Below are 22531 nucleotides of genomic sequence, written 5' to 3'. Positions count from 1 at the left end.
CAAATTGGAGTTTACTCATTAATTACAACAAAATGATCAGGATCAGAATAATTTGATTGCTAAGGATTCTGATGCTTCATCTGACATACTTCAGGCATATTGCAAGGAAGGCTGATCCTTGGAGAGGGACATCCTGCTTGGAAATGTGGAGGGTTGGGGAAAGAGAGGGAGACCCTCAATGAGATGGACTTGATACAGGGACTAGGGTAATGAGGGAAGGTGTGTCAGAGACAGTAAAGTTGGCTCAGGAAAGAGTAAGTTTCAGGGCTGTTGTTCATAGGGCCACTATGAGTCACAAGTAACTTCTATGCACATAACAACAACAACAACATTCTAAAACAAACTCAAGATTTGATCACTGAAGAGTCTTGTAATACTACCATTCCTAAACTCAATTAAGAGCAAAACATGTCAAAGACCAGTTTGAAAGAATATTAAGGAAAAGTTTAAGGTATTTGTTTCATTATCTGTAGTTGTTTATTTTTATTTATTACTTTATTTATAAAGAACATCAGAGTTATGCTATAGATATGTGGTGGGGTACAATCCCAAATGTACACAGTTTGAGTCCATAAAAGATGGGCAATCTCTTCCTATGTGATTTATTTACTGCCTCTGAAAATCTGCTGGAGGGTCAGCTATGAGTCTGTTCCAACTCAAGGGTACACAATCAAAACAGCTTAAAATTTTCTGAGACAACTGCAAGGGACCCAGAAGTCTGTTTAAATGGGATGTATAGTAACTTCCTCTCTGATATTTCAGGATGTGGTGTTCCAGCTCTTCCATTTTCTTCCTTCCTTCCACCATGGCTGTCCCCTATTTTTATCCTTTCCCTTGCTTCTTGATTCTTGTTTTCCTTTCTGCATTATTTTTGTGAACCTAATGTCCTATCCTGTCCTCTAGTGTACTTTGGAATTCTCTATACTTCTGGGGCTAGGTATTCTACTCTTAGAACTATGTTCACCTTCCATCTTTTAAAATGATCTCAGGATTGCCAGTGTTCCTGTCTCACTCAAATTCCTAAAAACAACAGAAAAGGAGAATATAAAACCCTTACAGTAAAAATATTATTTAAAGCAAATCTAAAGAAATAATAAGCAATCTCTTATCTTCTAAATAAATTAATGAATTTCTGCTTATGGACCTGAAAGAAAAGCTACTGAATTTCTACATCCCAATTTTATTTAAAGCTCCAAATTGCATAATGTGCGAGATAATCCTGCATTGCCTTAAACATCTAGGAGGTTTCTGATTACAGTACTATATGAATTTAAAAAGTAACTAAGACATAAATCCTATTTCAGAAAAGGAAAATGAACTCAGAAGTAACTGTACTAGACAGACTTAATAGCAATCTGCTACTTCTAATTTTTGTTCATTTGACATTATTACTATTTCTCATGTTTAAACTTACAAAATATTTTAAATTCATCTGAGAATACTTTATTTCTTCAAATATGTCTTTATCTAGTTGTTTTCTTTGTAAATGACTTTCTAACTGAAATGTCTGATGATTAGTGGAGGGAAAGACAAGAGGATGTGTTTTAGCAGAACAATTGCTAGCTTTAACTCGGTATAATATACTTGAATTCCAGAATTTTCTATAACGCAATGTGTGCCTATTTCTAAAATCACTCAGGTCTAGAAAATTTTAAGTAAAATATCACAACACTTACTAAAGAAAGCCAATTGAAGTAGAATGGAGGAAAATATGTATAACTAGTGTGTTTAAAAAGCAGACATAAAAAAGAAAGCAGACATGATAAAGCTAGTGAAACTATGAATTCTAGGAATAAAGAATATGGTATGTCTTGCTGTCTCTTTTTAAAAATAAAGTGTACTACAAAAACTTTACATCATTGAAAAAAACATAAGCAGAGTGAACTGTAAATTTATTGATATGTTTAGAATGGTCTTTGGACTAGGCACGATTCCTGGTGATACAGTAGGCAGAGTTGGGCTGTTAACCTAAAGGTCAACTGTTTGAACTCACTAGTCACTCGACAGGAAAAAGATGAGACAGGTTGTTCCCCTAAAGATTTTTAATCTTGATGGCCCTGTGGGGAAGTTCTACTCTGTCTTACAGGGTTGCTATGAGATGGAATTGACTTAATTGCAATGTGTTTGGTTTGGAGATGGACTATGTAAAGAATATAAGGGACCTGGAATATGAATTGCTCTCTAACTTGAAATTCCTATGAATTTAAGAAATTTTAGCGATATATATAACTTGAAAGATGTATTGTGATGGGAAAATCTGCTGTTAGGAACCACTCCAAAGTATTGAAGAGTAATGGTGTCACTCTGGAGACTAAGGGGTGCCTGATACAGGCCATGGTCTTTGCAATCAGTTGCTATGCATCAGGGAGTTGAACAATGACCAAGGAGGATAGAAGGAGAATTGAAGCCTTTGAACTGTGGTGTTGGAGAACAGTATTGACTATACGGTGGACTGTTAAGAGAATGAACAGGTTCCTCCTGGAAAAGGCTAACCAGGCTGCTCCTTGGAGGCAAGGATTCTGAAGCTTTGTCTGACATACTTTGGACATGTTTCAAGGAGGGACCAGTCCTTGGAGAATGATGTCATGCTTGGAATGGTTGAGCGACAAAGGAGGAGTGGCAGACCCTCTATGAGATGGATTGATTCAGTGACTGGGGTGATGAGGGTAGGTATGTTGGAGACAGTGAGATTGGCATGGGACAGAACAGGGTTTAGGGCTGTTGTACATAGGGTCACTATGAGTCGCAAGTGACTCCATGGCACATAACAAAAACATAATATGAATAGATGTGCTATGAAATATAGTCATGATAATTTAATATAAGGGTGCATATTTATATGCACCCTTAATTAACAAATACTATACTATACTAACAAATACTATACAATTAAAATAAATATTTTATTAATGTTCTTTGATATTAAAATAATTAGCAAGGTAATGAAGAGACACAAATATCACAATTATGTGTTTTCCTTATTTGTTTATTTATTTGTTATTTACTCACCCAGCATTTTGATATGTATAAAAACACAACTACTCCATGGTATCATCTGGTTTATATAAAATTTAAAGAACTTCAAATAGAGTTTTGAATAATTAAAAGATAGTATTAACCTAGGACACTTCAATTATAAATTACAATTTTCTAAGATTTCCTGATTTTCAAGGCATTTTACTGTTTTTGCATAGGATTCAGATTGAGTGTGAAAATTATAAAATTCTAAATATACAAAAGTGAATAAGTGATTTTTATGATTATAGAGTATTATTACACTGTTTTTTCAGCCTCAGATAAATTAAAATAGATTATTTTGAAAAATGGAATTTCTGATTTTTAAAAAATTCTCAATGTATCAAGGACCATGTCATAAACTTTGATATTTGTTTATGTAAATACTTGATTAATCTCAAGATGCTCAAAATTTGACAAATCCTTTTCCTTATGGATAAGTTCCATCCTTGTATCTGATCATAATGATACAGTGATGTTAGTTTAATATTTTGATATCTAGATTATTAGTGAGAAGCTCTATTCATAGAATTATAATTTATATTTAAAATTAATGAAAGAATTTCACTAAAAATTTATAAAGCACATATAGCACCTCATTGTTAATAGCAACTTCTATAGTTTGGTTAATTTTTTCATATGATTATGGTTAAGACATCTAATTATAATTGTAAGTATTTAAATTCATATAGAAACATTTTCAGACTATTTTGATTCCTGCCAATCATAAATTATCTATAAGTAAAACTCAAGACAGGCAGTTTAAAAATCATCAGCTGCTCTATGGGAGAAGGATGGGTAATAACCTCCCATGTGATTTTTATCATTTATTTATTTATTTAGTGATTTAGTGCCTCGAATAGCCCACTAGAGGGTCAGCTTTGGGTCAGTTCTGACTTGAGGGCAATCAACAGTAACAACATCCTACCCTAAAGGACGCAGCACAGAGAAATTCCTGGTTTGGACTGAAATGGACACATTTAAATATGAATATGAAGTGTAGTATTATTTAAATAAACTACATTAAAAATACAATTTATTTCCAAACTAAAAAGAAGCAATGTAAAGTTGAGTGAATTTTCCTAAACAGTCACATGAAACTTAATAGTAATTCTTCACAGTATGAATAGTAAAGGATTATAGTGGAAATGGAGATTGAAAATTTGTAAGGCTGTCATAAAACTGTCTCATGTTCTAGACCAGCATCATCCAGAAGAGAAAGTAATAGATAAAATGCAAGCCATACATAGTTTCAAGTTTTCTAGTATTCACATTATAAATATATTAAATAAACAATACATATTTTAGTAATAATGTTTCAAAACATAATAAATTATAAATTATTGAGATATTTTACATTTTTCCCCCAAATCCATTACATATTTTATACATCTGACATAAATCAATTCATATTAGCCATAATTTCAAGGCATTTAGCCAGTGGCTACCATACTGGACAGTGCAGTTCTAGAAGATGTGTTTACTTTCACATTACTATTGGAATTTAAAGAATATTTTCACAGTGTGAATTAATGCCTAAAAAAAAGGTGTACCCATTGTGGCATCAACTACTTAATGAGGGTGTTTTAATTATTAGCATTTTCTCTTATTTAAATAAAAAAGCATAATCTCTTTTACACTCTAAAAGAGCTCCTTAACTGATCATTTTTATGAATCAAATAGAATTAGAGACCACATGTATGTCAGCTCTCAAAAGAATTTACTCAAGATAAATGACACCCCTTGAATTGTCATTGATGATGTTACAATTGTTAAACTACTTAGATTTGTCTTAGTGTTTGCTATTAAAGAAAAACCAAACAAAATCTCCCCCAGCAAAAAACCCCACAAAGATAAATCCTAACTCACTATTGTTAAATCAGAACTAACTCATAGCTGACCCTCCAGTGGGTTCTCAAAGGCCATAAACCACATAGGAGGAGGTTGTCCATCTTTCTGCCACAGAGCTCCCATGGTGCCTTTGGGCTAGCAGAGCAACTCCCTAAAGGCTACACCAACAGAGCTCCTTAAAATACATCCATCAGTTAGTCTATTAGTTAATTTATAAAAGTATATTTAGCAAGATATTTGTATTTACAAAAGTGTATTCTCCCATTAACATGTAATTGTATTATCTATATAGTGTACTTAAATGGATATCTTTGAGAATAACTTTTTCTCATTTACAAACTATAGCAACGAATTTAATAACTCTAAATCCTGCATAGTATGCAAAAAAATGATGGAATCTAGTGATAGAATAAATTCAACACTGCTTTTCAAAATTCTAAATTTGAAAAAGTGAGCAAATATAGCACATCTCTAAGTGGAGTGAAGGATACCTATTTTAAACTCACCAGACTTCTGGCAATTTTGAATAATAATTATAATTTTTAAAATTCAAGAGTTCATTCTATTAAGAGGATATGGTACCTACTGGCCTATTTAGGACTGGATATAGTGTCAAAAGCTATTCAAATCAGTGAAGCTATAGAAAGAGCTTAAGATTTCAGCAAAAGAAGAAAAGGCCTTAAATACTGGAAAAGCACAAAACAGTTTTAGAAAGAGAGTGAGAGGAAATAGTTACCTTGCTGTGCTATTTATAAAAGTTAATGTTTTAATCACTTGAAGTCTTAATGGCTTCTTTTTTTTTAATGAAGGTAGGGGGAAGCATTGCTATGTTGAGTAAGAGCAAGAAAATAAGAAGGAAAAAAGTTCACTGAAAATGTAATTAAAACAGGTCATTGTGGTTGATAGTCTTCAGAAGCGGCCAGATTTTAAGTATAAATACTTTTTTGTTAATGATAATCATATCACTTACCCAACTTTTTGCTTCTATCTTTACTGTCCTGGTAAAATCATTATGTGTTTAAAGGGAGAGAACAAAACAGGTAAAGCTGCAGCAAAAGGTACAAGGATACAGTCCCTTCCTGGAAAGAGGATTTTGTGGCGAACCATTTCTCCCATTATGCATCCCACAGACCAAATATCCACTAGAACAGGAGAGAGAGGGAAGTGAAGAAAAGGGAGGAAAGCAAAGTTAACTAAGATCACTGACCTCTGAAAAGAGGAGGGAAAAGAACAATTTGATTAGAAGGTATAATTTTTGCCCAAACCAAAGTTGGCCAACCAATGAATTAAGACTAGCACTACAAGATTAATACATAGTGTGTAGTATGAGAATTTCAAATTATTAACAATTAAAATTACTCTACTGATGCCTTAGAGCATCTCTTTAGCTTCAAAAGTAGTGGCATGGATGGCATAGAAAAGTGGGAGCAAAACTAAAGTATCACCATGGAAGGTGACAGCAAAAAGTCATAGATGAATTTTTCATATCATTTCCTCAATGTAAACGACATAATCTAATAATAGAGGGGACTCTGCCTTCTAGTCCATTCAGTGGCATCGCAAAGGGAAGTAAGAGGCCATCTTTTTATGTCCAAATTTAGGAATATTTTACCCAAGACCAAGATACTAGGAAAGAACTGGAGTCATAGTTTTTATTCAGAAAGAATTGGAAATTTTAAATGATATTTGTAATTGTCATTAGTTTTAGTTTCTGTTTGAAATATTTCAAGGATAAAATATATTAATTACTGCATGTATTATCCAGAAGAAAAATGGGGAGAGGGGGCGAGAAAGGGACTAATGGTATTCTTTTTAGATATTACTATACACAAATATTTACTTTTCATTTGCTGTACTATAGTTTGACCATACATGCTTCGCCCACTATTACCACTTGCTACAGTCTGTTTTTTAGTAAAGGGGGAGGGGAAGCTTTGGGGTTAAAAAACGTTAAATTGAAATGGTCCTTGGGGAAAGGAGGCAAGGTTAGGTGCATGGGAAAGCATGGCATGCCTGTGTGGGAGCAAGCGGCTTTTCTGTATGATAACTTTCCTCCCGGCCATGGGAGGGCAGCACAAGAGTGCTAGGCATGCGTACTCCTCTATTACGGAGAACAGAATGAAAAACCAAAGCATTGACTGCAACCTTTCCTAATGCGTACTACAATCGGGAAGGAAAAGAGTGAAGGAGAATCATGCCATTTGTGCAGCAGATATCTGAAGGGGCCGTGATAGGCAAATTCAGAGTCCCAGTCCCTGGGCTTCCTTGATTCATGACTGTTAGTCACTTACTACTTTTTTATTCGTTTTTAAAGTAAATTATGCAAAAATATATAAAAAATATTTTTCCAAATAAATTACCTGTGGCCAATGTCTCAGGATGAGGACTAGTCACTCCTTCCCGGAGTTGAAGAGTTCCCCATGTCTGAGCCCTGATCTACTTAAGACGAAATACGTTTCTAGCTAATAGTTGAGAGGAGATATCTATCTATCTATCTATCTATATTAATTTCATTGGCCAAAGAATTTTTCTAAAAGTAGCCTGTGGCTTATAATGATGTTTTCATAGATTTTATACAAAAACCACTATTAACTAAATAGGAATAAGTATGATAGGTATATTAAGTACATACATGCTAATTTGATTCAAATAACATAATATCTAAAGATATTAGAAGACTTTTTAAATAATCAGCATCATCTGTAAGAGATTTCCCAGCCAGGATAATAGATCACAATACTTTTAATAGATATTTTATATATTTATAATTTTAATTAATAAAATGACATTGAAATGCATTCTCCCTACCTTTACTTTTATTCTATCAGTGACTGTTAGATTTTCTTTATAAAAGCAGTAGTATCGAGCTCAATATTTTTCCCTTTCTGTATTTTTTTTAATTTATAAAGAGTTTCAAGATAATTGCTACCCTAAATATTAGTCATAGAGTGGCTGGATTTATTAAATAAACTTTATTCAGTATGAATTCTTCCAAATTCACTATTTAGAAGTTTTGGTGATTTGTATCGCATGCAGTTCTGGTTTCTTTTTATTCGATTTTTCTTCCCCAAGTACTAGCACCATCAGGTAAAGAGATCATATGAAAATCAAAGGGTTAAGTGAAATGGATAGATCCCATCCTGTTTGCACATTCATTCTGAATTCTCTGAATTGTGTTACAGCCCAAAGAGCAATTTTTATTTCAATGTCTACAGCAAGTGGCCTAATCAGTATCCACTCAACTGCTTAATCAGACTCCATTTACAATTCTTTTTAGCAATAATGTTTTAGGGCCCTTCTAGCAAAGAGTGCTTCTCAGAACATCCATCACATTTTTAATGAGTGATTCTTCCTAGTAGTATTAAGAAAAATCTGAATATGAAAGATGTCAGCTCTATTTAAAAAACCTCATACATAAACATGAAAGAGAATATGACTCTTTGCTGTCTAAAACATGCACTCATTTCCTTCATGTTTTTTTTTAAATTTTATTATCATTATTGTGCTATTCAGAAGCATCCCTACCGTTCTCCTTGTAGCCCATTCCCAGAATGACCTCTGGAGCTCTGTAATAACGTGTCACCACATACGGAGTCATCATGAAGCTTGTGCCTGCTGTCCTAGCCAGTCCAAAGTCAAGGATTTTCAACGTACAATCAGACTTGACTACAATGTTACTTGGTTTTAAATCCTGACACAGGAATAGGAGAAGAAATGAAAAGTCAGCACTAAATTGAACATATGATTTCCATTTACTAAATCAACTTGGCACAACCACCAGTTCTTCAGTCACACGGGTAGTATACTCTGAACACAGAGGCCTGTTTCTGCCCTAAAGCTTGTATTTCATTTCTAGGCCTGACTGAAGAGTATATATGTGTCAATGCTGCGAGACCAAAACACAGCAATGAACTGTCTTATTTCATCTGTGTATCTGACCTCTGCCAATCAAGGGTTAGCAAAGAGGAAACTCTTCAGAAGCTGACTTTCAATGACCTGAAAAATAACATTAAACAGTTAATGTTTAGTGTTATTTATGTCAGTGAAGCTAAAATTCTCCTCTACACAGCAGTCAACCATGTACTAATGTTACTGTTAATAAGAAAGTGCATCACATTTAACCAAATTTTCTTATGTGGGGTAAAAAAACCTGTGCCTCATCCTTTCTCCCAAAACATCATAATCATAATTTTGGTGGTGGTGTTCTTACCCTGTGAATAATTCCAGCAGAGTGAAGGTGCTTGATACCACACAACATTTGGTATAACAAGTAAGACATTCGCTCATGGTCTAATTCCATCTGAATCACCTGGCACAAGTTGGCATCCATCAGTTCCATTACTAAGTAACTAGAGGACAAATCCACAGTGTTAGTTCAAGATCAGAAAATCTGTGAAGTGCTTCAGTCAAGAGTGAAAACCAGAAAACAGAAAATTGCTGTTGAGTGGACTCATGTCATGTTACATATTCAAGGTAGAATTGCTCCATAGTTTCTTGACAGTAATCTTTTTGGAAGCAGAATGTGGTTTTCCTCCACAGATAACAGACATTTGCATCAGTAAGTCTTCTGACATTTGCAGCTCCATCTTTGACTGAATCAAGGATTTGAGAAAGCACTACCCAGGGTTTGGGTCCGAGGTATCAGTAACACTCCATGATCTCATTATGGAGAAGAAGGGATTTAGTGGTTAAGCAAGAGGCAGCTAACCAAAAGGTCTCTACTGGTTGTTCTGCAGGAGGAAAATGGGATGATCTGCTTTCATAAAGATATTCAGCCTTGCAGAGCCTAAGTGCAGTTCTACTCTCTCCAATAGGGTGAAGAGAAGTTAGAATTGGCTCAATAAGCCTTAATGTCCATATGTCTTTCACCTGCATCTTACCTTCATTTTTCCTTTTATTTCCTTCATTCTTTTCAAGTATTATTCTTATAAATAATAAAAAAGAAATCACAGGATCATCTTTCATTAAATGCAATGTTATCTATTTTAAAGAAGACAATATATTGGGAAATAATTCTTTATCCTCTGTTTATTCTCACTGTACTTCTGGAGAAATAATTTCTTCCCAAATGCAAAGGAATTATGGAAAAGAAAAAAAGATGGCTTTGTCATTTCCACTTTATTAACATTTTTCAATGTGACTGACTCTAGAAAGCCCACTGACTGAAATTAATAAGAACAATGTTTTCTCAGATTGGACCATGAACATGAACAAAGCACAGAATGCCAATAACCATAACAAACAGAAACTTCTATGGTTCTCACCGATACACCTTTCATTTCATCCATAGCTCCATAGCCCACCCCCTCAAGCTCCTTATTTGCCTTTTGAAAATGTTTCTTGAATGACTGTGTGGTAAACTTCTCTTTACTCTGAAGTTTCATTACTTACACATCTTGGAACTCCTCCAGTGTTTTCTGGGGTGTGAAAACATTTAATAAACTAATAATCTGAGAGATTCAAAATGGGAGAGAGAAAAAAACAAAGAAAAAGAGTTAATTAGTAAAAAAAATATTAAACAAGTATTTCAACTCAAACTCTCATGCTGGTGTCCTATTGTTGTAATGTACTGTCAAGTAGGGGATCCTATTAAGAGCCAACCTAAATCCTGCCCTATCCCATGCTATCCTCATCATCTCTGAACACTCAAGCCCACTGCCGAAGTCACATGTCAATCCATCTCATTGGGGCTCCTTTGCTGACTGTCCATCTTTCGAAGCATGATGTTCACTCTGCAGTGAACGGCCTCGTGTAGCTACATGTCTGAAGTACGAAAGATGAGTCTAGACAACCTTTGCCAAGGAGCACTCGGGTTGTACTTTCTCCAAGACATATTCTTTTGTTCTTTTGGCAGTCCATAGGATATTCAGTACTATTCTTCAGCTCCACAATTCAAAAGTATCAACTGTAACTCAAAATAGTCTCCCAGACACATATTTTCTACTAAATGTGCCAGGGGAAAATAAAGATTAAAACTATAGTTGACAATCTTCCATTCACAAAATAATATAACCAATCCATATAAACAAGTTTAAGACTCAAACAGCTCTAAAGTGTGAATTAATGGATTTAAGTAAACTTCATAAAGTGGTGCAAAATACTTATTTTCACTACCCCATAAATGCAAAGAAAGGCGATCCAATAGAGTGTGGAAACTATAGAACACTATTGTTGATTTCACATGCGAGCAAGATTCTGCTGAAGATTATCCAAAAATGACTGGAACAGCACATCAGCAGAGAACTGCCAGAAGTCCAGGCTGGGTTTAGAAGGGGTCGTGGTACTAGGGATACTGTAGCTAATGTTAGATGGATCTTGGCTGAAAGCAGGGAATACCAGAAGAATGTCTATCTGTGTTTCATTGACTATGCAAAGGCATTTGACTGTGTGGATCATAACAAACTATGGCTGACTCTGAGAGGAATGGGAATCCTAGAATACTCGATTGTGCTATTGTGAAACTTATACTTGAACCAAGAGGCAGTCATCAGAACAGAGCAAGGAAACACTGCATGGTTCAAAATTGGGAAGGGCGTTCACCAGAGATGTATCCTGTCTCCATACCTTCTCAACCTGTTTGCAGAAAAGGTCATCTGGAAGGCTGGGCTCTATGAGAATAAATATGGCATCAGGATTGGTGGAAGATCTATTAACAATCTGCGTTATGCAGATGACACAACCCTGGTTGCTGAAACTGAGGAGGACCTGAAGCACTTGCTGCTTAGGGTCAAGGACTGCAGCCTTCAATATGGATTGAGGCTCAATGTCAAGAAGACAAAGATTCTCACCACTAGGCCAATTGGCAGCATCAGGATGGATGGTGAAGAGGTTGAGAGTGTTCACAGCTTTAGTTTGCTTGGCTCCACAGTCAACACTCTTGGCACCAGCAGCCAGGAAATCAAAAGACGTATTGCGATGGGAAAGTCTGCTGTTAAGGACCTCTCTAAAGTACTCAAGAGCAATGGTATGTCTCTGGAGACTAAGTTGCATCTGGTATAGGCCATGATCTTTGCAATCACTTGTTATGCATCAGAGAGCTGGACAATGACCAAGGAGGATAGACGGAGAATTGATGCTTTTGAGCTTTGGTGTTGGAGAAGAGTGTTGTGGGTACCATAGACTGCTAAGAAAACAAACATTCATCCTGGAGAGGGTTAAACCAGGCTGCTTCTTGGAGGCAAGGATTCTGAGGCTTCATCTGACATACTTTGGTCATGTTGTAAGGAGAGACCAGTCCTTGGAGAAGGACATCATGCTTGGGAGGGTGGAGGGCAGGCACAGGAGGGAAAGGCCCTCTGGGAGGTGGATTGATTCAGTGACTGGAGCAATTAGGATGAGTGTGTTGGAGACAATGAGATTGGCACAGGACAGAACAGAGTTTAGAGTTGTTGTACATAGGGTCGCTATGAGTCGCAAGCAACTCGATGGCACATAACAACAACAAACAACAACAACCTAAAATAGATTAATTTTAAACTATTCTCTCCCTCATTAGCTTCAATGCAGTAAACATAATTTATTCAGTTTTTCTCAGTCCTACCCCCACCCCAACGTCAGCCTCATTCTACAACAGTGGCACCATATAATATTTGTCTTTTTGTGACTCAGATATTTCACTCAGCATAATGTCCTCCATGGTTAACCATTTTGAATAATATTGCATGAGTTCCTTGTTTTTTATTGCAGCATAGTATTTCATTGTGTGACTATACCACAGCTTCTCTATCCATTCGTTTGTTGATGGGTACTTAGGTTGTTTCCATTCCTTGCTATTGTGAACAAAGCCGCAATAAACATGGGTGTGCATAAATCTGCTTGGATGTCGTTTATGGTTAACAGAAGAACACTGTCACTGAGCTCAAGTCCTCATATTCGTATTTCAAGTATCTTTTAACGATATGCTCCTTTTGTGATAGCTGCTTTTTCTCAGTGTCACCATGAATAGTTAAACTTATAAGATCCTTTCCTTATAAAGGTGTGCTGATAGTTCAGGTAGTCTGTGGGATTTTCATGTTTTACAGGAAGTTATTATACCAACTTAATGTAATTAAAGATCTCATCTCTTTGTCTTTACTAAAAAGAACTGGAGCAAAGAAAGAACCCAGAGGCCTTTATTGGAGTTAAAGAAACTCAGAGCCTGAAATGAAGAAAGTTCAAAATATGTAGACTCCCTTAACTTCCAGTAAAAATATACTCTTGATGACTATTTAGTAATAATTTAAAAATATATGCCAATTTATTTGACCACCCTACATAAAATAAGATGCTGAAGCATAACTTGTATAGTGCCAGAGTAGAGATAAAACAAACACAGGATAATAGGACAAATAAAACTCTTCACCTGTTAACTAAGTTAACAGGAACTATAAATTATCATTTGTTGTTGTTACTGTTGCTATTTTAAAAAAAACAACAACCAAACAACACACCATGAAGCTCTGTGGTTAAGTTGGAACAAAAATAACCAAATACGGTTAATTATATAACAGAGAAATATCTGTCAAATTCATCCTGTCTATACCATATGGTTTTTAGATAAATTTTAAGCTGAAAGCTACCATGAGGACAATGAGATCTAATGAAGTGTATGGGTAGAATAAACAATCTTAACACAGAAATTCCAAAGTGAGGGAAGCCTTTCCTATTCAAGTTGGCTCAGTTACTTTTCTCCAAATCCCACAAGCTCCCAGTGTCAGTGGTTTAAAAATAACAGCCAACTCACATTTTTATGGTTTACACACTTCATGAGGACCAGCTCCCGGTAAGCTCTCTTGGCATGCGTTTGGTTCTGAAAAGGTCTGCTGAGCTTCTTAATGGCCACATTTCTGTCGAGGACAGCATCGTACGCAGCACTGTAGACATCCAAGAACAACCCAGAATTAATGACAAGGGAAATCCTTAGAAGCCTGTCTTCCTAAACAAAGGCATAAGTTACAGAGAAAATAGTTATGGAATTTAACTCATATACTACCTACTTATAAAACATATAAATCAGGCTGCAAAGAAAGATATAAATGTCCCTCATTACGGAAATATGTTTTGATAGTACAAATGGTTATCATGCTAGCCTATTAAAAAATAGATTGGAAGTTGGGATCCACTCAGATGTACAACAGAATAAATGTCTGGTGTATCTACATATGAAAAGTCATTACTTGAAAACTTTATGCCATACAGTTCTATCTTACACATTATTGTTTTTGTTATGTAGCATTGAGTCACCTACGCCTCATAGTAACCCTGTGTACAACAGCTCTGAATCCTGTCCTATCCTGTACCAGTCTCACTGATTCTGACACTCCTAATCCCATTGCCCCAGTTACTGTGTCAACCCATCTCATCTAAAGTCTTCTTCTCCTGTGCTGTCCCTTCATCCTCCCAAGCATAATGTCCTTTTCCAGTGACATATCTCCTCCTAGCCATATGCCCAAAGTATGTGAGATGAAACTTCAAAATTTGAACCTCCAAGGAGAAACCTGGTTTCACCTACTCCAAGACAGACCTATTTGTTTTCTTGGTGATCCATGTTCTGTTCAAAACTCTTCTCCAGCACCACAACTCAAAGGCAACAATTCTTCTTCTGCCATTCTTAGTCATTGTCCAGCTCTCTGATGCTTAGCAAGTAATTGTGCAGACCACGGCCTGGATCAGGTACATCTTAATCTCTAGACTGACCTGACACATATGGGGTCCTAATTAATCAGCATTAACTCAATAACAAATGGTAGTAGACACATTCTACTTGCTAAAAGTGGTAATAATTGTATCTTGCCAAGAATACAACATATAACTGAATAAGTGACTGTGGGACAAAGAAAAAAAATGCTCACATTTTCACTAGCCATGTGGCTCTGAGTAAATCACTTTTTCTCTTAATTCTTATTTATAAATATATAGTATCTAGGAACAGCACATCAGGAGAGAATTGCCAGAAGTCCAAGCTGGGTTTAGAAGGGGTCGTGGTACTAGGGATATTGTAGCTGATGTTAGATGGATCTTAGCTGAAACAGGGAATACGAGAAGAATGTCTATCTGTGTTTGATTGAGTATGCAAAAGCATTTGACTGTGTGGATCATAACAAACTGTGGCTGACTCTGAGAAGAATGGGAATCCCAGAACATTTAATCATGCTAATGCGAAACCTCTACTTGGACCAAGAGGCAGTAGTCAGAACAGAGCAGGATAACACTGCATGGTTCAAAATTGGGAAGGGTGTACGCCAGGGATGCGTCATATCTCCATACCTTTTCAACATGTATGCAGAGCAGATTATCTGGGAGGCTAGGCTCTATGAGGAGAATTGTGGCATCAGGATTCGTGGAAGATCTATTAACAATCTGCGTAATGCAGATGACACAATCCTGCTGGAGGACCTGAAGCACTTGCTGCTTAGGGCCTAGGACTGCAGCCTTCAATATGGATTGAGGCTCAATGTCAAGAAGACAAAGATTCTCACCACTAGGCCAATTGGCAGCATCAGGATGGATTGTAAGATTGAGATTGTTCACAGCTTTAGTTTGCTTGTCTCCACAATCAACACTCTTGGCACCAGCAGCCAGGAAATAAAAAAATGTATTGCGATAGAAAAGTCTGCTGTTAGGGACCTCTCTAAAGTACTCAAGAGCAATGGTATGTCTCTGGAGACTAAGTTGCGCCTGATACAGGCCATGGTCTTTGCAATCACTTGTTATGCATCAGAGAGTTGGACAATGACTAGGGAGGACAGAAGGAGAATTGATGCCTTTGAGCTGTGGTGCTGGAGAAGAGTATTGAATGTACCATGGACTGCCAAGAAAACAAACAGATTCATCTTGGAGAGGATTAAACCAAGCTGCTCCTTGGAGGCAAGGATTCTGGGGCTTCGTCTGACATACTTTGGGCATGTTGCAAGGAGGGACAGGTCCTTGGAGAGGGACATCATGCTTGGGAGGGTGGAGGGACGGCACAAGAGGGGAAGACCCTCTGTGAGATGGATTGATTCAGTGACTGGGGTAATTGGGATGGGTGTGTCAGGGGCAGTGTGATTGGCACGGGATAGAGCAGGGTATAGAGCTGTTGTAAATAGGGTTGCTATGAGTTGCAAATGACTTGAGGGCACATAACAGCAACAGGGTTCTATACTTCTAAAATGGCCTTATTCTTGGGTTACTTTAAGAGAGTATTTCTTCTTTCCCTATTAACAGGAAACAGTTTGAGAGATGTGGCCTTAATTCACATGAAAGCATAGATTGAGTGATACTTAAACCATCAACATCAGTGATAATAAAACTCAAAAGAGTAATGCTTTATGATCATTAGGGATAATAAACTTAAAATCATGACACAAAACATAAGCATTTAAATGCAAAGATAGTATTAAATGCTACTACTATTTTAAATTCTTAAGTGAGAATTTTATTGTTCTTTAAAATAGATTATGTTTTGAGAAGAAACCAAAATGCAATTCTGTTTATTCTGCGATAATAATAAATGAAACCAAATGAGGAAATGAGAACTTTTTTCAGTATTATATACGAACAACGTATTTGTTTCTCATCCCCATAGCTTTGGGTTCTGCTGATTCTTTTTTTTCCTTCCTCTTGTCATTATCAGGAGAGAATACAGCAATTAGATTGCCCTATAGTTCAGTCATTGAATTGGGAAGTGATTTTTAGATATTTACAGTTCAAGTCACTGAAGGGGAGGAAGAGGGTTGCTCTACTGCAAGATAATGATAGACTCACAAAATCATTTGGGAAGTCTGAGTTTATCTAGTCCATGCATCCATGTAATATTGCATTTCCTTTCAAAAATATCCATACAATTTCTACTTGAGTACCACCAATAACATGCAAATTAGTAACCTCAAGGTGGCTTATTCTGTTATTTGGATAGCTTTGAGAGTTAGAAATGTTATCACTATAATGAAAACAGTTGTCTCTATGGTTTGCACCTGCTGTGCTAGTTCTTCCTTCTGAGGCTATTAAAAATATATGTTTTTCATTATGATAGACCCCTAAAATTTAAAATATGTTAGGAGATTTATCACAAATGCTTGGCTAGAGTAAGTATCCAATAGTTTAGGTTTTTATTGTTTGGGGTTTTTTTACCTAAGTATTCCCTTTCTCAAGCTAAGCATCACCAGTGACCTATCACCATTTGTCTGAATATTGCACAAGTCCCATATGGCCAGTTTTCTCTCATTATTTGGCAGTCTGTCAATATTCTTTGAAAATGTGGACTTTGAACTAAATAATTATTATTCTTACAGGCATGAAATGTCAATGAAGTTTAAGATAGACCTATCAACTTCATAATCATTTACCCACCACTCATTCAATAATTATGTTCTGACACAATTAAGACAACTAAGTCTGCACTCATCTCATTAGTAACTAAATCACATATTAGGTTCCTTGCTATCAAGAATCAAACATTATTGACTCAAGCTAAGACTATGTTAATATAAAATCCAATATTTTCTAAACTTCTTCTGCTGTTAAACTATATCTCAGCACCGGTACTTCAGTCCTAGTTTATTTTTCATTCTTTTTAATCAACCAATGGCAGTACAGACAAAGGAATAGTCAATGAATAGACATATGTCTTATAGGCTGTGTACAAAGTTAGATGAAAATTGTAAAGGCAATAATTAAATCTGCTCTCTAAAATAAAGCAATTGTGTGAACTGAACACAAGACAGATTGGAGTAGTAATTTTTTACAAACTGATTATTTTTGTAATATTTAAAAAAATATCGGTTTGAATACAAAATTCATATACATAGTATTTCATTCATGTATGTTGCATTTCACAAAATCCTATATTCATACTGAATTTTATATGATCATCTCTATACATTGTGTTTCATAAAATTAATCACCATTGATCTATGTCCACAATTACCCTGTCTTTTGAGATCCCCAGTAGATCTTTCCAATTCTTTCACAATTCTACCCCACCCCACCAAATTCTGTTAACTAGTGATTTCCACCCTAACTCTTCCTCCTTTGGACTTCTATACATATTTTACTAGTTATCCTTCTATTTTTACAAAAACACAGTATTTTTTCTTATAAGACTTGTTCATTCAACATACTACTCTCTCAGCTCTCCCACGTTATATACTATTTTATGAAATCATTGCTCCTGAATGTTGTATAGTATTCCATTGTGTGAAAGTACCATAATTTCTCTATTTTTTTGTTGATGAACATTTGGGCTGTTTTCTTTTTCTTGCTATTATGAATAATGCTGCTATGAATATTAATGTACAAATCTATGAGATCATTTGGGACTCAGTTCTATTTCTTAAAAGAAAATACTGGAATCTTTTAATATATCTAAAAAAGAGTATCAGTCGGATATGGAGACATAAAAGAATCAGCAATGAGTAGGATGCATGTGAAGGAAATGGGAAAGATATGGTGTGAAAAACAATGTATATGAACTTTGTAAATAAACCAATATAAAATAAAAAATTTTTTTTAATTAATTAATTATACTGTAAAAAACAACAAAAGAATCAGCAAGGCCAATGCTGACACTGGATAATGAAATAAGAAAGTGCCCTCCAGGGGAAGGGATTTTAATCATGGGGTTGTACAATTTGATGGTTCGAAGGGTGAGAAAATGGAAAGAATCTGTATTCAAATTTTGTAAATAAACTAGTTTAAAATTAAAAAAAAATTAAAAGAAAGTGCCCTTTTTAACTAAATGCTTGGATCCAGTCAGCTAGGTAGACTGATAAAGTTCCCTATTACGATTCATGAGATTGTAGCTAGATAGCATCTGATCACAGTGTCTCTAAGGCTGATTCTGTCCTCATCCATCAACCTTTTATTAATCAGGCTCTGTTTCGGAATACTGAATGCAAGAATATTGGCCATGCATGCTCAGCTTGACTGTTACATGCCTCATAATGTAATGAATTGAGGCGTCTCTTTATACATGTCAGCTTTAAGTGAAGCTAATCAATGGAAGTCACACATAGTGAGTGACCAGTTCCTGTTGACAGTGGGCCAGTCTCTCTTTGTGTGAGACCTAAGAAAATGCCACCTTCTGGGGTCTATGGGGAGGGAAGCTGCTAGAAAATTCCTCTTAGAAATATGACATTCTCTTTCTCTTGGGTATAGCTTTTCTGAAGCAATTGTAGGTATGAATCTCAGCTTTGTTGTTGATTAATTATGTGACCACAGGAAATTAGCATCTCCATAATTGAAATGATGATGATGAAAATGGAAACTTGATAAGTTGACTATAATGTGTCCATGATGTTTCTACAGTGTCTCATCTACAATGAGCAATCAATAAACATTGAATTCATTGAAGGGGTGGTACAATTAAGAGATTGAGAAATAAACAAATGATTGGTGGTTCTAACCTACTGAAAGACATCTCAGAACAATGACCTGAAGATCTACTTCTGAAAACAACAACAACAACCAAACAACAACCAAACAACCACCCAAACCTACTTGTTACAGTTGGATTCAGACTTATTGTGACTCAATTTGTTACTGATTAGGACCATTCCACAGTTTTATTGTAGTTTTTATGAATATTGATCACCAAGCTTATCTTCCAAAGGTTAACTGATAGGGTTTAAACCACCAACCTTTAGCCTTGAAAATCTCTAGGAACACATTTATGCTCTGCAACACACAATATCCATAATTTTAAAATTGACTTGATAGCAACAGATTTGGGTCTTAAAATGATTATTTTTCAGAATCAGTACTCTTGGCTCTCCTTCAGGGTGTTTTCTACAATAAGGGCTATCTCTGGCATGCATCCAGTTATCAGCAATTTTGAATCATCCTGATAATTACAAATCCATTAGAAATTTACCTCATTTCTCAGGTTTATTCCACAATAACAGTCTGTCATAATAAAGTAAGAGCCTGGAGCAAAGTATGTTATTTGGACCCACATTACCGTATATAGAAACTAAAAAGTCCTACCCTATATCCAGCACCCTGAATTTGGACTTCTAGCCTCCCAAATTGTGAATCAGCTTTGTGTTTAAGCCAATCATGTGTGGAATTCCACTATCAACTCAATTCATTGCCAGTGAGTCAGACCCAACTCATTGCTAACTCTTCAGCAAGTTATTCAGAGGTATGAATTACAGGGGAGGGCAGCTCTCTCTGGTGGTTTAGTGGTAAGGAGTTTCACTGTCAACACAAATGCCAGAGGCTGAAATCCACCAGCTGCTCGATGAGAGAGGATCAATCTCCTCTCTGCCTCTACTCACTGCAAGGTCTACTATGAGTCAGTTTCTTACATAACAACAATAAATCTCATGGTAGGAGATTGCGCATCTTTTCCCCACAAAGCTGCTGAGGGACTGGAACTGCCAAAGAGGTGCCACCTTAGGGTTAACTGCTGAACTCACTATGGACCACCAAAGCTCCCCACTGCTGTTATATCATTGCTGTCAAGTGTCTTCTAGTTGAAACTGACTCACAGTTGATGCTCTGTGCGATTTTCAGAGACAGTAAATCACACAGGAGATTGCCCATCTCTCCCATGGAGCAGCTAGTGGATCCAAACTACTTGCTTTTGGGATGGCAATGCAACTCTTTACAAGACTACCTGAGCTCCCTATTAACCTTACATTGCTGTTGTGTGCCATCAAGTTGGAAGTGGACCATAGTTGTTGACCTGGCAGTGGATTTTCAGAGGCAGCTAATTGCATGGGATATGATTGCCCATCCTTCTCCCTAGGAGCAGCTGGTGATTCTAACTGCATACCTTTGGGTTGCCAGTGCAACTCCTTACCTCTAGGCCACCCGATCGCCTATTGCTATTATAACAGCACTAAATAAATAAAGCAGTTAACAGTGTAGATCTTGTAGAGGTAAGAGAATGTGTTCTCCCCAGTCAAAAGGAGTTGCTGAAGCAGAGTTAACAGTATAGAAAGTGATGTTGTTGCATGACTCAAAGGGACCCTATGAACAAAAGACCTGAAGCTCCTCTACAACTATTGACATTTATCAACGTTCATAGAGTTTCCAGAGGCATGTTGTTTAGGAAGTGGATGCCACTCTTGCTTCCAAATAGGAAGTATAGAGGATCATTATAACATGTACATAGTTCTAGTCCTATAATTTCCTGAATCTCAACTAGGGCTATTTGTTTGGGAAAGTCATAAGGTCCAGGCCAGCTTGAGAGGTGGGCGCTATCTGGGTGATTCAACTCTCTAGAGTCTGGGAGTCATTCCAGGAGGCCCAGACGAGAGGCCACCCTTCCAGGCTTTTCAATGATTTTTCAAGAGTTCAATTAAATCTCTGCTTGCTTAAAATGTTTCTGTCTCCTACCATGAACCCTGGCTGACACTAATATCTTTCCCATTTCCTATAATTCCTGGGTGATTACTGGCAACAGTTTAGCAAATACATTTGCAAATTGGCATCATTATTGTCATGCAGTCATAAATTAATATCTGAAATTTTCCCATTACTCTTGAGTTAGCTTTTAGAAGAGTCTTCGTCTGTGGAACTTTTTATTTATTTTTACTTCAACAGTTTTCTCTTTTTTATCTTCAAGTAGGTAAAAAGATAAATCTATAAGAAGATTTCCCAGCAAGGATAAGACTTCTTAACATTCAGTACTAATCCACTGGCACTTCTTACAGTCCGTTCCAAAACAAAAATATATCCTGTTGCTATCCTCCAGTCATCATTTAATCCAGTTTTATACTGCTATAAAAGCATATTTATCTCTCCATACATATTTATATAAATATGCAAATACATATGCACATACACAAACATATACTCTGGAAAGCCAAGTCTTGCTCTTAATGCATTTTCTGTTGGGGGATTTTTCCCCCTCTGGCAATTGCAGATGACTATTTGTACAAATATTCTTTTTCTTCAACTGTAATAACTTACAAACTCATATTTTAATTTGTTTTAGATGAAAACTTACATAGCAATTTAGGTTCCCATTTAACAATTCATTGCATACTATTTGGGTGATATAGTATTTTCACACTGTCAACATTCTTGTTTCTATTTTGGTTGCTCTATTTCTATTAAATTGTCTTCCACATCTTGTTTTCTAATCTTTGTTGTTTTTTTAACTAAAATTTTTATTTCATACTTGTTTACTTACAAAGGTTTGTGTACAGTTTTCCACACCAGACAGTAAGGTCACTGAGGAAGGCTAGAAACTAGTTCAGGCCAAGAAAGACTTTATTGAGGAGAAACTTGCAGGGCTGGCTTCCAAGCAGAAGACCAGCCCCCACTAAAAGTTAGAGAGGGGTTTTATATTCTCTTACAAGGAACTTGAGGGAGGGGATACTCACAGATGTTTTCTACAAGATAAGGAAGTGAGCTGGGGTCTCAGATAACTATTTCTGGGAAAGGGGGTAATGCAGTTTCACATCCTTGACTGAAAAAGCACAGCTGCTGTTTTGTGTAATTGGAGTCTTTCAGCAGCCATTCTGGGAGAGGAAGGAAAGGGCTCTGCAGCCTTATTATGGATCTTCCCCTTTTCCGTTACCCACCCTGCCCTCCACACATCAAATTGTACAACCCTGTAATTATACATCACACTCCCCCAACCCACCCCCACCCATTCCCATCCGCCTGCCCCTTCCCTTCCCCTTCTTGGATGTGCATACTCATTTTACCAGTTATCTTTCTATTTCTACAATAATGGTCTTATACAGTATTT

General features: G+C 36.3%; 1 protein-coding gene across 6 annotated transcripts in view; it reads right to left on the bottom strand.

Moving 5' to 3' along the window:
• Positions 1-22531, bottom strand: part of MAPK10 (mitogen-activated protein kinase 10) — a 487811-nt gene that overhangs the window by 109034 nt on the left and 356246 nt on the right. For 3 of the 6 annotated variants that reach the window (XM_006885244.1, XM_006885247.1, XM_006885246.1), the window contains 5 exons: positions 13589-13718; positions 10258-10316; positions 9077-9215; positions 8392-8557; positions 5937-6008 (listed from right to left, as the gene is read on the bottom strand). In XM_006885244.1, coding sequence (XP_006885306.1) covers positions 5937-6008; positions 8392-8557; positions 9077-9215; positions 10258-10316; positions 13589-13718 — 566 coding nt within the window. Of the gene's footprint in view, positions 1-5936; positions 6009-8391; positions 8558-9076; positions 9216-10257; positions 10317-13588; positions 13884-22531 lie in introns of those variants that run through there. The other 3 variants (XM_006885245.1, XM_006885249.1, XM_006885248.1) reach the window with 3 other exon arrangements.

Source organism: Elephantulus edwardii, unplaced genomic scaffold (genome assembly GCF_000299155.1).
Source record: "Elephantulus edwardii isolate Elephantulus edwardi_28Jun2011 unplaced genomic scaffold, EleEdw1.0 scaffold00042, whole genome shotgun sequence".
Taxonomy (NCBI): domain Eukaryota; kingdom Metazoa; phylum Chordata; class Mammalia; order Macroscelidea; family Macroscelididae; genus Elephantulus; species Elephantulus edwardii.
Note: the sequence above shows the minus strand (reverse complement) of the source record. Positions and strands in the feature narration are given on the sequence as shown.